At 53.1% G+C, this 17,120-nt stretch overlaps 2 protein-coding genes across 2 annotated transcripts in view; one reads left to right on the top strand and one right to left on the bottom strand.

Moving 5' to 3' along the window:
• The window catches only part of LOC137612843 (la-related protein 4B-like), a 16,134-nt gene extending 7,057 nt beyond the window's left edge, over positions 1-9,077 (bottom strand). The window contains exons 1-9 of the mRNA XM_068341575.1: positions 8,530-9,077; positions 6,245-6,368; positions 4,926-5,073; positions 4,441-4,590; positions 3,962-4,040; positions 3,680-3,816; positions 2,037-2,140; positions 1,847-1,957; positions 1,718-1,771 (exon numbers count right to left, since the gene is read on the bottom strand). Of these exons, the coding sequence (XP_068197676.1) occupies positions 1,718-1,771; positions 1,847-1,957; positions 2,037-2,140; positions 3,680-3,816; positions 3,962-4,040; positions 4,441-4,590; positions 4,926-5,073; positions 6,245-6,319 (858 nt within the window). The 5' untranslated portion in view covers positions 6,320-6,368; positions 8,530-9,077. The remainder of the gene's footprint in view (positions 1-1,717; positions 1,772-1,846; positions 1,958-2,036; positions 2,141-3,679; positions 3,817-3,961; positions 4,041-4,440; positions 4,591-4,925; positions 5,074-6,244; positions 6,369-8,529) is intronic.
• A 1,533-nt stretch (positions 9,078-10,610) lies between these two features.
• On the top strand, positions 10,611-16,338 carry gtpbp4 (GTP binding protein 4). Its single transcript, XM_068340231.1, has 17 exons — positions 10,611-10,748; positions 11,323-11,493; positions 11,572-11,675; positions 11,862-11,998; positions 12,082-12,182; positions 12,288-12,380; positions 12,457-12,648; positions 14,051-14,116; positions 14,233-14,322; positions 14,392-14,502; positions 14,676-14,753; positions 14,821-14,872; positions 14,942-15,042; positions 15,134-15,328; positions 15,649-15,714; positions 15,825-15,968; positions 16,096-16,338. The coding sequence occupies exons 1-17, from the start codon at positions 10,701-10,703 to the stop codon at positions 16,246-16,248; spliced, it is 1,902 nt and encodes a 633-aa protein (XP_068196332.1). The 5' UTR covers positions 10,611-10,700; the 3' UTR covers positions 16,249-16,338.
• The last annotated feature ends 782 nt before the right edge of the window (positions 16,339-17,120 follow it).

The raw sequence follows: 17,120 nt of genomic DNA on the forward strand, positions 1-17,120 counted from the left end.
GACTGACACTAACTGACGGATACTGGCGGTAACTGACGGATACTGGCGGTAACTGACGGTAACTGGCGGTAACTGACAGATACTGACAGATACTGACGGATACTGGCGGTAACTGACGGATACTGGCGGTAACTGACGGATACTGACGGTAACTGACAGATACTGACGGTAACTGACGGATACTGGCGGTAACTGACGGATACTGGCGGTAACTGACGGATACTGACAGATACTGACGGATACTGGCGGTAACTGACGGATACTGGCGGTAACTGATGGATACTGACGGTAACTGACAGATACTGACGGTAACTGACGGATACTGGCGGTAACTGACGGATACTGGCGGTAACTGACGGATACTGGCGGTAACTGACGGTAACTGGCGGTAACTGACAGATACTGACAGATACTGACGGATACTGGCGGTAACTGACGGATACTGGCGGTAACTGACGGATACTGACGGTAACTGACAGATACTGACAGATACTGACGGATACTGGCGGTAACTGACGGATACTGGCGGTAACTGACGGATACTGGCGGTAACTGACGGTAACTGGCGGTAACTGACAGATACTGACAGATACTGACGGATACTGGCGGTAACTGACGGATACTGGCGGTAACTGACAGATACTGACGGTAACTGACAGATACTGACGGTAACTGACGGATACTGGCGGTAACTGACGGATACTGGCGGTAACTGACGGATACTGGCGGTAACTGACAGATACTGACAGATACTGACGGATACTGGCGGTAACTGACGGTAACTGGCGGTAACTGACAGATACTGACGGATACTGGCGGTAACTGACGGATACTGGCGGTAACTGACGGATACTGGCGGTAACTGACGGATACTGGCGGTAACTGACGGATACTGACGGTAACTGACAGATACTGACAGATACTGACGGATACTGGCGGTAACTGACGGATACTGACGGATACTGGCGGTAACTGACGGATACTGACGGATACTGGCGGATACTGACGGTAACTGACAGATACTGACAGATACTGGCGGATACTGGCGGTAACTGACGGATACTGGCGGTAACTGACGAATACTGGCGGTAACTGACGGTAGCTGACGGTAACTGACAGATACTGACGGATACTGACGGTAACTGACGGATACTGGCGGTAACTGACGGATACTGGCGGTAACTGACGGTAACTGGCGGTAACTGACAGATACTGACAGATACTGACGGATACTGGCGGTAACTGACGGATACTGGCGGTAACTGACGGATACTGACGGTAACTGACAGATACTGACAGATACTGACGGATACTGGCGGTAACTGACGGATACTGACGGATACTGGCGGTAACTGACGGATACTGACGGATACTGGCGGTAACTGACGGTAACTGACGGATACTGGCGGTAACTGACGGATACTGACGGTAACTGACGGATACTGACGGATACTGACGGATACTGGCGGTAACTGACGGTAACTGGTGGTAACTGACAGATACTGACGGATACTGGCGGTAACTGACGGATACTGACGGATACTGGCGGTAACTGACGGATACTGACGGTAACTGGCGGTAACTGACGGATACTGACGGTAACTGACGGATACTGACGGTAACTGGCGGTAACTGACGGATACTGACGGTAACTGGCGGTAACTGACGGTAACTGGCGGTAACTGACAAGCCCCAGCCGGTCATGGAGGCTCTCTACCTTTATGGGCTTCCCCTGGAAGGTCTTGACCTCCTCACGCAGGTACTGGTACGCCTGTGAGACACAACACACTGTCAGGCGTCCGTCCCATTGACACACACACCTGAGCTCCTGCTGACTCAGCGTTACCTGCTGGGCGTCGGCCTCCGACTCAAAGGTGATGAACCAGTTGTCGTTGTAGGCGAACTCACAGTTGATAAACCTGGGCAGGTGGTCGCCTTTGAACAGAGACTCCACCTCCTGCACAGGTCACATGACACAGGTGGGGTCAAAGGTCGTCAGCCACACCCACTCTGAATCTCGATGGATGCCCACTCACCTGGATGGGCGTGGCCTCAGGGACCTCCCTGAGGATCACAATGCAGCGGTTCTGATTGGGTCGCACCTTTTCCCCCTTCTCGTCCACTTGGACCAATGGGAGAGCTGGAAACAGAGACAGGAGGAGGACAGACGGGTTAGGGTCCAATCACATGTCACTGGGGTTACAGGTCAGCACGGACCAGTAGCAACTAATCAATGAGCAGCAGGAATCTACTGAAACAGTTTCCATTAAGAAATCTATTGATAATCTATATAATAACAGATCTAGTGATTATCAATAGATCAGTTATTGTATAGATTATCTATATAATAATAACAGATCTATTGTTAATCTATACAATAACAGATTTATTGATAATCTATATAATCCGTATGGGGGACTGTTTGTCTTCTATGGTGACCAGCAGCACGGGGGCGCCACAGGGGACCGTTCTCTCCCCCATTCTCTTCACCCTCTACACATTAGACTTCAAGCACAACTCGGATACATGCCACATACAGAAGTACTCCGATGACACCGCGATAGTGGCATGTATCCGGGAGGGTGATGAGGGGGGGTACAGGGCATTGGTGGCTGTATGAGGGGGGGTACAGGGCATTGGTGGCTGTATGAGGGGGGGTACAGGGCATTGGTGGCTGACTTCGTGGAGTGGTGCCAACAGAACCAGCTCCAGCTCAACGTCTCCAAGACCAAGGAGATGGTGCTGGATTTCCGGCGGGCACCTCCCTCTCTACAGCCAGTGGTCATGGAGGGCAGTGAGGTGGGGGTGGTAGGAAACTATAAGTACCTGGGACTGCAGCTAGACAGCAGACTGGACTGGTCACTCAACTGGGACTGTGTGTACAAGAAGGGGCAGAGCAGGATGTACTTCCTGAGGAGGCTGGCCTCCTTCAACATCTGTCCTAAGCTCCTTCTCATGTTCTATCAGTCCGTAGTCTCCAGTGTGCTGTCATACGCCATTGTGTGTTGGGGTGGGGGGGCCAGGAAAAGAGATATGGACCGTCTGAACAGACTCATCCGCAGAGCGGCCTCAGTGGTCGGGCTGAGCCTGGACTCTGTGGAGACGCTTCTGGAGAGCAGGACCATGTCTAAAATTAAGGCCATCATGAACAACACCACCCCCCCCCTACACACCACCTTCTCCCAGCAGAGAAGCACCTTCAGCGACAGACTGCTGTCACACAGCACCTCCACAGAGAGGCTGAGGTCCTCCTTCATGCCCCGTGCCATCAGGGGGTACAATGACTCTCTCAGGAGGAGCGGGGGGGAGGGGGCGAGGTCAGCACGGGGTTGAATGGATTTAATTTAATTTAAATTTAATTTAATGTAATTTAATTTAATTTAATTTAATACTGTTTATATTTTTCAATTTTATAGTGTTTATATTTTAGTTATAGTTTAGTATATAAGTCCTGTTAGTGCTGCATGTGTCTGTTAGTGTAGTGTCTGTCCTGTGGTGTCAGTGTTTCCTTTTCTCCTGGTGTTTATCCAGTATTCATCGTTATGTAATGCCTGAGCAGTGGATATATACAATTTCCTCTGGGATTATTAAAGTATCTATCTATCTATTGATAACCTACATAATAATAACAGACGTATTGATAACCTATATAATCAGTAACAGTGCACCGGTGACCCACATCTCAGGATGTCCACGATCATCTCCAGGTCGGTGCTGATCTTCTTCACGTGGTCCAGGTTGGCGACGGTCACGATGGGGACGTACTGGTCGCTGTCCATCTGGGAGATCAGGTACATGTCACTGGCTAGGTTCTCTCTGGGGGGGGCAGAGAGGTCAGGGGTCAGAGGTCAGTCTACTGTCACCCTGCTGAGAGGCTCTGAAGCTGCGGTGTCGGTCTCGTGTTGTGACCCCGCCCCTCAGGCGTGTGCCGTCCTGTGTGTGGAACATGTGTGGGCCTCACCGGGACAGACAGAACTCCAGGGTCTTCTTCAGGTGCTCCCTCAGGCCCTCCTGGGGAGTCTCTTGCTGGGGGCCCCCACCTGCTGACACCAGGAGAGAGTGTGGAGGTTAAAGGGGTAACTGTGGATGCCATCGTCTGACGGCGACATGCTCCTCTGGTGGGGTACACCCTGGACCAGGCGCCAGTTCATCAGATTTATCTCACGCTTAGCGGCCAGACATTCGTCTCCATGGTAACAGATAACCGTTTGTGCTGCTAGTGTGTAGCTGCTTTGGTTGTCGTGGCGACCGTCCTGACATTAAGGAACAGGAAGCCGTTCACCAATTCAGTCCTGAACATTCAAACCGACCAATCACACCATCACGTGACAGGAAGTATTGCAGCCGGTGGAGGTGTTACTTCCTGTTAGCTCTGCTTCAGTTAGCCGCGCCGCTAACGTGAGGCTTCAGGATCTAACAACCAATCAGGGAGGGTCCCACCTGTGCGCCCGGGCTCGGAGTATTCTGGGTAGCCCGGCTCGGAGCACTCCTGGGTGATGGGGGCCGCGGGGGCCGAATCAGCCAGCATCACGGGGGCGGGTGGGGGCTCGTCGGGGTCGGTCAGCACCTGGTCTTCACCGGCCTCATAGCCTGAAGGAACCAATCAGAGCAGAGCACACGTTACCTTTGGAGCAGGTGGTTGGGGGGGGCTTTAACCCTTCATGAACAACGTCTCATGACATTTACAATAACAGAAAGACATCAAGACCTGCAGAGGATTCTGGGGGGGTATTACAGTAACGCTCCGTCTGACCCCCCAACTGAAACCAGGAAGTGACATCATCCATTCATCAGGGTTTGGGTCAGACCACACCCTCGTCACACACAACACACACACACACCCATCAGGACTTCACACACACACACACACACACACACACACACACACTGGCTGAACCCGGTTGGGTTCTGGTCCAGAGGCTGACCTTGGAGGGTGGGGCCGGCGGGGGGGCAGCCCTCCTTCCATGGCTGCAGGGCGGCGCTGGGGGTGTCGCTGGCGCTGGGGTCCAGGCTAAACATGTGGGTGGCCCATGCCTTCGCATTGGGGTTCAGGTCCGAAACCTTGGCTGATTCCTGCACATGGAACAGAGCAGCGTCAGAACACGCCACAGCAAAACGCCTTAGAGAGCAGCGTCAGAACATGCTACAGCAACACGCTATAGAGAGCAGCGTCACAACATGCTACAGCAACGCGCTACAGCAACATGCTACAGAGAGAAGGGTCAGAACATGCTACAGCAACACGCTACAGCAACACGCTACAGAGAGCAGCGTCACAACATGCTACAGCAACACGCTACAGCAACACGCTACAGAGAGCAGCATCAGAACATGCTACAGCAACACGCTACAGCAACACGCTAGAGAGCAGCGTCACAACATGCTACAGCAACACGCTACAGCAACACACAAAATGCTACAGCAACACACTACAGCAACATTCAACAGAGTGAACACTAGAACATGCAACAGCAACAGGCAACAGCAACACGCAACAGCGACACGCTACAGCAACATGCTACAGAGAGCAGCGTCACAACATGCTACAGCAACACGCTACAGCAGCATTCAACAGAGTGAACACTAGAACATGCAACAGTAACAGGCAACAGCAACATGCAACAGAGAGCAGCGTCACAACATGCTACAGCAACACGCTACAGCAACACGCAAAATGCTACAGCAACACGCTACAGCAACATTCAACAGAGTGAACACTAGAACATGCAACAGCAACAGGCAACAGCAACACGCAACAGCGAAACATTACAAACATGCAACAGCAACAGGCAACAGCAACACGCAACATGTTACAGCAACACGCAACAGCAACACGCAACATGCAACACGCTACAGCAACACGCAACAGCAACATTTAACAGAGAGAACACTAGAACATGAAACAGCAACATGCAACAGCAACACGCAACTTCAACACGGAACAGCCAAACATTAAAACACGCAACAACATGCAACAGCAACAGGCAACAGAAACACACAACAAAGTGAAATGTTAGAACATGCAACACGCAACAGAGAGAAACGTGAGAACAAGCAACATGCAACAACAACACAACTCAGCAACACGCAACAGACACAGCTGCAACTTGAAGAGTGTGTGGAACCCAGGCGTGTGGAGCATGGGCGTGTGCCATGCGGGCCTGTCTCACCCTGTTGTGTAAGCTTGTGCCGGGGGTGTGGGGGGTGGGCGTGTCCCACCCGGCGTGTGGGCGTGTCCACTCACCAATGGGGCGTTGTTCTCCTGCACCGGCTGCTCCTGGGGTTCAGCTACGACTTTGGTGTCCTGGTCTGAAGTCATGAGCCGTCTGCTGATTGGCTCCTCAGGGAGAAGACGCCCACCAAGGAGGCTGGGGGGCGGGGGCAGAGTTAGACACCATCTCTCACACACACACACACACACACACGTGTCCAGGATCCGATGGCCTGAAGGTGTCCTGTGGACCCGTGTGGGGCCCGTGTGGGGCTGTGTGGGGCCCGTGTGGACCCGTGTGGGGATGTGGGGGTTCCATGTGGGGCCCGTGTGGGGTCCGTGTGGACCCCGTGTGGGGCCCGTGTGGACCCGTGTGGGGCCCGTGTGGACCTGTGTGGGGCCCGTGTTGGGCCCGTGTGGACCCGTGTGGACCTGTGTGGGGCCCGTGTGGACCTGTGTGGGGCCCATGTGGGGCCCGTGTGGACCCGTGTGGACCTGTGTGGAGCCCGTGTGGACCTGTGTGGACCTGTGTGGGGCCCGTGTGGACCCGTGTGGACCTGTGTGGGGCCCGTGTGGACCCGTGTGGACCTGTGTGGGGCTCGTGTGGACCCGTGTGGACCTGTGTGGGGCCTGTGTTGGGCCCGTGTGGACCCGTGTGGACCTGTGTGGGGCCCGTGTGGACCTGTGTGGGGCCCGTGTGGGGCTGTGTGGGGCCCGTGTGGGGCTGTGTGGGGCCCGTGTGGACCCGTGTGGACCTGTGTGGGGCCCATGTGGACCTGTGTGGGGCCCGTGTGGGGCCCGTGTGGACCTGTGTGGGGCCCGTGTGGACCCGTGTGGACCCGTGTGGGGCTGTGTGGGGCCGTGTGGGGCCTGTGTGGGGCGGTACTCTGTACGCCCACAACTCTCGAAAAAATGGAACCTGAACTGTAATCTGATTACTGTTACATTTGTCTGGTGATTGATTTTGTTCATCTGCTCAAAATGCAGCCGAACCCGTTCCACCTGTTCTCCTGGAGCCACGACCCCCGCCACCACACACAGGTAGGTGTGGGTGTGTGTGTGTGTGTGTGTGTGTGTGTGTGTGTGTGTGTGTGTACAGGCCTGTACGATACAATACACACGCCTGACACTAAAGTGGAAAGCGTCGTCTCCCTGTGGAGTCGATACAGGATTACAGGATTATTATTATTATTATTGGTGATCTCATGGGGGGCGGAGCCTCCAACTCAAACCCCGTCCTGTCCCGCCTGTAGAGCTGTCGTCGGCCCAACAATGGGGTCACTGTGTTCATAGCAAGCAGAACTGGAAGGCGTGGCCTTACTGGTGACCTTTGACCCACAGACTCCCATCTATGAAGTGAGTTTGAGTCCTTCATCAAAACACCTCCATCAGGAGCATCAACAGCTGCTTCCTGTGCCTGTGCGCTAGCTGAGGGTTAGTTAGTGGATCTCCATCACGCAGAAGTCAGTCATGTGACTACAAGGTTCTGACATCACTGAGGGCTCCAGTCATTGGTTGGTTCCTAACATTAACCCCTGGAGATAGAGTTAAAAGAGGACTGAGTTAAAACAGAACGTACTTTTAACTGTTTTAACTCTGTACTATCTTGTTTTAACTATTTTAACTCTATTAACTGTTTTGGCTCTGAACTCTACTAGCTCCGTCTTAACTCCGTCTTAACTCCGTCTTAACTCCGTCTTAACTCCGTCTTAACTCCGTCTTAACTCCGTCTTAACTCCTGAAGCCTTTACAATCAGACTGACCAGGTCGAGGCTGGACTTGAACCACCGGGGAAACGTAACGGGAGCTCCCGGTTTACTTTTAGGGTGGAAGCTGATCACCGGTTGTTGTCGGTGACCGTAGGACTAAGGCTGATCTCCATCATCCCTCTCTCTCTCTCTCTCTCTCTCACACACACACACACACACACACACACACACACACACACACACACACACACACTCCCCCGGACAGACGCAATGCAGCGCCTCTAGTCGCTGACACAGCCGGAAGGACCGCGGCTCGCGTCCCGCCCCGGGGCCACCGGGCTGTCGGGGCCTTACCGGAGCCACTACCGGCCGGTCCAGCCGTCCACGGACTGAACAGGCAGCAGCCGTGTCCCGTTAGCCGCTAGCCGGCTAGCAGCAGCGTCCAATGAAAGATGGCGACCTCCGGCGTAGTGCTCGAGGCCCCGCCCTCCCATTAGCATGTAGGCTAACCTCACATGCTAACTGGTGATGACTTTACACTGCGCTAGCCGCGGGTTACCGGCCCTGGGTTACCGGCCCGGTAGGACTTACCGGGCGGCGGTCACTCACCGGTCAGCTCTTGGTGCGTAGCGGTGCTCTGGCTGCGGGGGGCGGTCGGGCAGCGGCGGGTCGCTGGGCTGAGGCCTCGCTCCGGCTTCCAGGCTAAATACGCAGGGTGTTAGCTAGCAGGCTAGTTAGCACGCTAGCCCAAAAGCGGACCGGCCCACGGACAGCCGTCAGGGGTCAAGGGGTGTCCTCGGAGAACCGACGAGCTCGGAACGTTTCCCGACCAGCGACTAGTCAGCCCGCTAGCCTCTGAGCTAGTTAGCTCTGAGCTAGTTAGCTTTAAGCTAGTTCGCGCTAAGCTAGTTAGCTCTGAGCTAGCCGAGCCTGGATGCTAGCTGGTGAACTTAGTGCAGCCGGACTCCGAAAATCTGGTGCCTGAAATTTGACACGGAGCAGATTCCTCACGGTTACAGGCAGAGTCCACGGGTGGGCGGCTGGAAAGACGAGGGGGAAGCCTGAGAATCCAGGAGGTGGACGGGTCTGGTCTCTGGACTTCGATCGATCCGACACTCGCTACAGATCACAGGAGGGATCGGAATGGAGAAGTCGCCGTTTCCTTTCCCTTTCGAGCGGAGCTCAAAGATCATATGTATATGAGGACGGCCCACTCTGCACAAAAACATGCTGCCAAACGTTTAACACGACTAAATAAGGGGAATAAAACACACAAACCTACACACTAATAAGGGTCTAAAACCACACACAACAAAGTTAACTCAGTGTTTGGAGACAGACCACTAATTGACTTATTCCAGCCCTCCACTCCTGATAAAAGAAATACAGTATTTATTAAAATATGTACTCGTATTTTCTATTGTTGCAGTTGGTTGTGGATGACATTATTGAACCAGTTTAATCCTTAAAAAGCTTTATAACTTTTAAGATTATAATTTACAGAGTAACAACAAACTAAAGATGTCATATCCTTCCAACTGATTAGTCAATATTAGTGCATACATTTGCCACTGAAATAGTAAAGAATTACACAGAGGGTAAATCCTATACGGTAGATGAAAGGACTGTGGTGGTGAACTTGGTTACTTGACACCACTGATATGCAGCAGTTTATCCTCTGACATGCAAACTTTGCATTTGTCATCAGTAAACTGTTATTGTGTTGAAATTCAATGAACTGAGTCACATTGATCATGTCAGATATGACAACAGGGAACACGGTGTGTTAAATGAGATGTGGGCTTTTAAAGTACTGATAATTAACAACAATAGTCAACTGGCATAAAATTATAACCACAAAAATAAAATAATTGTGAACTAGAAGTTGAACGCTTCTTCCAGTGATGAACAGGCTCTGTAAATTAAATCCGTTTTTTTCTGTTTGATGAAACACAGCCTCGCTTTACCTTTACGTTATGTTTTGTAATAAAGTTATAAAATAGTTTTCTTAAAAACAATCTGCTCCTCAGGTGAGTTTTAAATGAACTCACCTGAGACCGTCCTGTAGTAGGCGGGACCCAGCAGGTAAAGGCGAGCCGCCGTTCCGCCACCAGAGTGAGACGTCTGTCTGTTTCCTGCTCTCTGGTGCAGTGACTGTCACACAGGCTCGAGTCCCGCCTCCCTCTCCCGGCGGGCAGTTCTGATTGGTCAATGGGACCGTTTGGGCACACACGGACCGACTCGTGATCCGTGAGGGCGGGTGTGACGTGCCTGGATTTGCGATCACTGATTGGTTTGTTTCATATCACCGCGAATCACAACAAATATGGAGACGTAGTAGTTCCGGGTTCAGAGGCGACTTCCGGCCACATAAATAACATCAGATAAGTTCAGCCCGTCACCGAAGCAAAAACTAGTCCTGTTAAAATTATAATAAAATAACACAAATCAGTGATGAGTGTATTTATTCATAAAACTCTAGCAGAGAAGAATAAATAATGAAATAAGGAAATAATTTATTTATCCTTATGGAGATTATTTATCCACTCGAGTTTATTTAATTTAATTTATTTATTGTATTTTATATACTGTAATAATAACCCCACACACACACGCACACACACGCACACACACAAACACACACGTCTGCGTTCGGACGCAGGCGGCGCTTTGCGGATCCGGAAACACGCTCAGAGATTTTCTCGTGTCTTCCGGTTGGCACCGGAAGTCACCGTCTTCCTTTCCCGTGTGGTCGGTGGAGCTCGGCGCGTGGCGTCAACATGGCCCTGTACAACTTCAAGAAGATCATGGTGGTTCCGACCGCCAAGGTAGGTCCGGTTCGGCTGGCGGGCGGGTCACCGGGTTCCGGTCCGGCTCGAGTCGTTTCGGGTTAAAACGACGAAGGAGAAGGAAGAACATGGAGGAGGAAAACACGTGTGGAGACGGTCCGGGACCGGGACCCGGAGCGGGTCCAGATCGGTCTGATTACCACTGGGACAACTTTTACCGGCTCCGGGAATGAGTGACGTCATTAACGTTAGATATTTAATGCTAAACTCAGAACGACGCGTGACGTCACTGGGAGAAAAGACGAGCTGTTTGTCGATATATTTGCTCGATATTAAAGGACAGAGTTATTGATCAGGACGTATTGATCACGTTTAATCGGCTTCTCATTAAAAAAGGTCACGTGAACGTTAGCTCTTTGATGTTTCATGAGTTGATCTCAGATCAGATGCTGGACCAAAGATCAGATATCAGATGGGTCATGTAAACCAGTGATGGGGGGGCTTGTGGTTCTGGGCCAATCATATCGGGGGGCTGATGGGTTGGGGGCTGGTTATTCAGGCGCTGGTGGTTCCGGTCCGGTTTGGCCTGAACGCCGTCCCCTTGTGGCTGCAGGAGTTCATCGACATCACGCTGTCCAAGACGCAGCGGAAGACGCCGACCGTGATCCACAAGCACTACCAGATCCACCGCATCCGACACTTCTACATGCGCAAGGTCAAGTTCACCCAGCAGAACTACCACGACCGGCTGGCCCAGATCCTGAGCGACTTCCCCAAGCTGGACGTGAGTACCGCCAGAACCGCTCCAAGAACCACGGGCCCGCCCCAAGTGTGTCATAACGCTGTGTCCCTTTCCCCTCAGGACATCCACCCGTTCTACGCCGACCTGATGAACGTGCTCTATGACAAGGACCACTACAAGCTGGCCCTGGGTCAGATCAGCACCGCCAAGAACCTCATCGACAAGTAAGTCCAGTCAAAACCGCTCAGAACCCCAACAAGTCCAGTCAGAACCGCCTAGATCCCAAATAAGTCCAGTCAGAACCATCTAAAACCCCAACAAGTTCATTCAGTAGTGCCCCCTAAAGCCCTACTCCTGCGGTGTGGTGCCCCCTAAAGCCCCCGCCCCTGACAGACGTGTTTCCTCCCCAGTGTTGCTAAGGACTACGTGCGTCTGATGAAGTACGGAGACTCTCTGTACCGCTGCAAGCAGCTGAAGCGGGCCGCTCTGGGCCGGATGTGCACCATCCTGAAGCGGCAGAAGTCCAGCCTGGAGTACCTGGAACAGGGTAAGGACCGCATCGGACCCAGCATCCTCCTGATGTGTCCCCACAGGGTCGTCATGGCAACGTGTTCTGTTCTGGTCCAACAGTCCGCCAGCATCTGTCCCGTCTGCCCAGCATCGACCCCAACACCCGGACCCTGCTGCTCTGTGGGTACCCCAACGTGGGCAAGTCCAGCTTCATCAACAAGGTGAGCTGAAGCACGGCTGAAGGGGCGGGTCTGAAACAGGGCTAGGGGGGCAGGTTCTTCTCTGGTGGACTTCCTGCTGACGTGCTGTTGGTCTCTTCCTGTCAGGTGACCAGAGCAGACGTGGACGTCCAGCCCTACGCCTTCACCACCAAGTCTCTGTTCGTGGGTCACATGGACTACAGGTACCTGCGCTGGCAGGTGAGGGTCACACCGGTCACATGGGTGGTCACACGTTTCATCACACGGACCCGTCACTGACACGTCCCCCCCCCAGGTGGTGGACACCCCCGGCATCCTGGACCACCCCCTAGAGGAGCGGAACACCATCGAGATGCAGGCCATCACGGCGCTGGCTCACCTGCGCGCCGCCGTCCTCTTCGTGATGGACGTGTCCGAGCAGTGTGGCCACGCCCTCCCCCAGCAGCTGCAGCTGTTCAACAGCATCCGACCGCTGTTCGCCAACAAGGTTAGCATCCGACCGCTGTTCGCCAACAAGGTTAGCATCCGACCGCTGTTCGCCAACAAGGTTAGCATCCGACCGCTGTTCGCCAACAAGGTTAGCATCCGACCGCTGTTCGCCAACAAGGTTAGCATCCGACCGCTGTTCGCCAACAAGGTTAGCATCCGACCGCTGTTCGCCAACAACGTTAGCATCCGACCGCTGTTCGCCAACAAGGTTAGCATCCGACCGCTGTTCGCCAACAAGGTTAGCATCCGACCGCAACAACGTTAGCATCCGACCGCTGTTCGCCAACAAGGTTAGCATCCGACCGCAACAACGTTAGCATCCGACCGCTGTTCGCCAACAAGGTTAGCATCCGACCGCTGTTCGCCAACAAGGTTAGCATCCAACCGCAACAACGTTAGCATCCGACCGCTGTTCGCCAACAAGGTTAGCATCCGACCGCTGTTCGCCAACAAGGTTAGCATCCGACCGCAACAACGTTAGCATCCGACCGCTGTTCGCCAACAAGGTTAGCATCCGACCGCAACAACGTTAGCATCCGACCGCTGTTCGCCAACAAGGTTAGCAGGTATTACTGCAGATATTATTATAGATATTACTACAGATATTACTACAGATATTATTATAGATATTACTACAGATATTACTACAGATATTACTGCAGATATTAATACACATATTACTACACATTACTACACATATTAATACACATATTACTACACATTACTACACATATTAATACACATATTAATACACATATTACTACACATATTAATACACATATTACTACACATATTAATACACATATTACTACACATATTAATACACATATTAATACACATATTAATACACATATTAATACACATATTACTACACATATTAATACACATATTACTACACATATTAATACACATATTAATACACATATTAATACACATATTAATACACATATTAATACACATATTAATACACATATTACTACACATATTAATACACATATTACTACACATATTAATACACATATTAATACACATATTAATACACATATTACTACACATATTAATACACATATTACTACACATATTAATACACATATTAATACACATATTAATACACATATTAATACACATATTAATACACATATTAATACACATATTACTGTGGACAGTACGGATAAAGATGCAGAAGAAAACCAGGAAAAATCCCAACAATTGTACCGTAATGGATGCGACTCTTTCCATGGGGGGGGCATGGTTGAATGTCAGCACCCAGGGATTGATGGGATTGATCAGATTGATGGTGTTGATCAGATTGATGGGATTGATCAGATTGATGGTGTTGATCAGATTGATGGTATTGATCAGATTGATGGTATTGATCGGTCTCTGGTGTCTCCCTGCAGCCTCTCATCGTTGTGGCCAACAAATGTGACGTGAAGAAGATCAGCGAGCTGTCAGAGGAGAACCAGGTGGGCGTGGCCTCCTTCCCGTGGGGCTGGACCACAGCTGCCCCTCGTGGCTGTGTATGGGGGCGGGTCAGGAGGGCGGGGCTGATCAGGTGCTCAAGGCTCCACCTGTCTGTCAGAAAATGTTTGCAGATCTGTCTGCTGAGGGGATCCCCGTGGTGGAGACCAGCACCCTGACGGAGGAGGGGGTGATGCAGGTCAAAGCTGAGGTGAGGGGGGACACTGCCTGGGGGGATGATGGGGATGATGATGATGATGATGATTTTGATGATTGTCAGGCCTGTGACCGGCTCCTCGCCAACCGTGTGGAGACCAAGATGAAGGGCAAGAAAGTCCACGACGTTCTCAACCGGCTGCACCTCGCCCTGCCCACCAGGAGGGACGAGAAGGTAAGTCCAGAGGGTCCGGGAGGACCAGGGGGTCCGGGAGGACCAGGGGGTCCGGGAGGACCAGGGGGTCCGGGAGGACCAGGGGGTCCGGGAGGACCAGGGGGTCCGGGAGGACCAGGGGGTCCGGGAGGCTGGACTTCCTGTTTGAGTCCATAACCTTCCTGTCTTTCCAGGAGAGACCTCCGTTCATCCCAGAAGGAGCGCTGACGCGCAGGAAGGCCATGGAGGTGGACACGCCCAAACGCAGGACGGTACGTGTGGCGGAGCTTCTGATTGGTCGGGGGTGGAGGTCAGTGGAGTGACGTTCCTCTGTTGCAGGAGCGAGACCTGGAGCTGGAGCAGGGAGACGACTACTTCCTGGACCTGCAGAGTAAGACGTGATGTCATCACCTGTGTGAGCGTGTGTGACATCACTGTGTGACATCACTTCCTGTTTCAGAGTACTGGGACCTGATGAATGCGGACGAGAAGCACGATAAGATCCCTGAGGTGTGGGAGGGGCACAACATCGCCGACTACATCGACCCCGACATCATGAGGGTGAGCTGCTGTCGCCATGGCGACCGCCTCCACGCTTTCAGGCCTCAGGATTGGTCCTCTGATCAGCAGAGTCTCCACCCCCTGTTCACAGAAACTGGAGGAGCTGGAGAAGGAGGAGGAGCTAAAGGAGCGCGCAGGCGAGTACGACTCAGACGACAGCGAGGACGAGGAGATGCAGGAGATCCGCCTCCTGGCCAATCAGATCCGAGACAGGAAGCAGCTGCTGGTGCTGGAGTCCAAGGAGAAGGACGTCCACGGCCCCCGCATGCCCCGCACCGCCTCCAAGGTGAGCGCTGCACGCCATTGGCTGAGGAGGCAGCTGGGGAGGCATGAACCCCCCTGTGGGCTGTTCCTCTGACCCCCCTGTGGGCTGTTCCTCTGACCCCCCTGTGGGCTGCTCCTCTGACCCCCCTGTGGGCTGTTCCTATGACCCCCCTGTGGGCTGCTCCTCTGACCCCCCTGTGGGCTGTTCCTATGACCCCCCTGTGGGCTGCTCCTCTGACCCCCCCCCCCTCTGGGCTGTTCCTCTGACCCCCCTGTGGGCTGTTCCTATGACCCCCCTGTGGGCTGTTCCTCTGACCCCCCTGTGGGCTGTTCCTCTGACAGGTGGACAGGAAGCAGCTGGAGGGGCAGATGGGGGATCTGGGTCTGGACATGAGCAACAAGGACAATGTGAGTTTGGGCTTTGTTTCCATGGTAACATCAGTCCCTGTTTGTTTGTTTGTTTTCCCTCCATCCTGAGTCAAACAGGAAGTGTCTGAACCAGCTTCCTGTTTCTCTAGAGTCACTACGCCCAACAGGCCAGACGCTCCAGAAGTGTTACTAGGAAACGGAAGCGTGAAGTCTCGGCTCCGCCCACCTCCAGGACCCGCAGCCAGAGCGCGTCCCGCCCCCCCCGAGACCAGTCTGGCTTACGGGACGCCAAGGTATGTGATTGGCTAGCGTTGATGCCACGCCCCACCGGTACCGCTCGTGTTAGCTGTTTCCCCAACACCGGGGTCACGTGACCCAGACGACCCCCCCCCCAGCCTGACGGCGTCTCTCTCCCCCCAGATGGTGAGGAAGGCCAAGCGGATGATGAAGAGCTCCCAGCGGGGGATGAACCGCCAGGGGAAGAAGGGCGAGGCCGACCGCCACGTGTTCGACCTGAAGCCCAAACACCTGCTGGCCGGGAAGAGGAAGGCGGGGACCGCCGACCACCGGTAGCCGCTGACTGGGGGGGGGCACGGGGTGTCTCTGTGGTTGTTTGATCCTGAAGTTGATGGTAATAAAGAAATGATTTCATGTCCAATCAGAGCGCAGAGCCCGTTTTGTCCAGTGGGATGAGAACCCGGTGCGGGGGCTCCCGGTACGGGGGCTCCCGGTACGGGGGCTCCTGGTCGGTAACGGGACGCGTGATCAGATTTTGCGTGTTGTCTTGTTCTCACAACAAGACGTGGCCAAAGTCTGGCCCGCGGGCCAATCACAGCGCGAGGTTACCTCGTGTTCGAAACGCATTTGGACGCCACACCTGTAGTTCCTTCAGTCAGCTGATGGAGGCACCATCGAGTCAGGAAACCTCAGACTGAAGAGGAACCAATCACAGCGCTGGGTGGAACAAACACCAAAAAATAAATAAAATAAAACAATAAACATGAATCAATAAAAAACCACAACAAACATGAAACAACTTGGGGTAGTATCGAACAACGTGCTGCCGTCCAGACAGACCCGGTGATGTCATCACTCTGGAGGTCCAGACGGTTCTGCTGCTCCAGAACAGTTCAGTCACCATGACGATTCCACCAAACGTTCACCAGCATCAACTTCATGAGTAGAGAACCAATCAGGTCAGGAACACAACACACTGCTGTAGGGACCCCGTACCCCCACCGGGGGGCGGTGTGGCCCCAGCAGGGCAGGAAAATGACACCGTCTCCACAGGTCAACAGGAAGACCAGAACGAAACGGAAAGGTTTGGTTGTCATGGAAACCAGAACAACAACAAACACCTGCGTGGCTCTAAGCTCCACCCCCCCACCCTAAAACACACCCGTGGGGCTCCACCCCCTCAAACACACCTGTGGGGCTCCGCCCCC

This window comes from Antennarius striatus, chromosome 18 (assembly GCF_040054535.1).
Source record: "Antennarius striatus isolate MH-2024 chromosome 18, ASM4005453v1, whole genome shotgun sequence".
Taxonomy (NCBI): Eukaryota; Metazoa; Chordata; class Actinopteri; order Lophiiformes; family Antennariidae; genus Antennarius; species Antennarius striatus.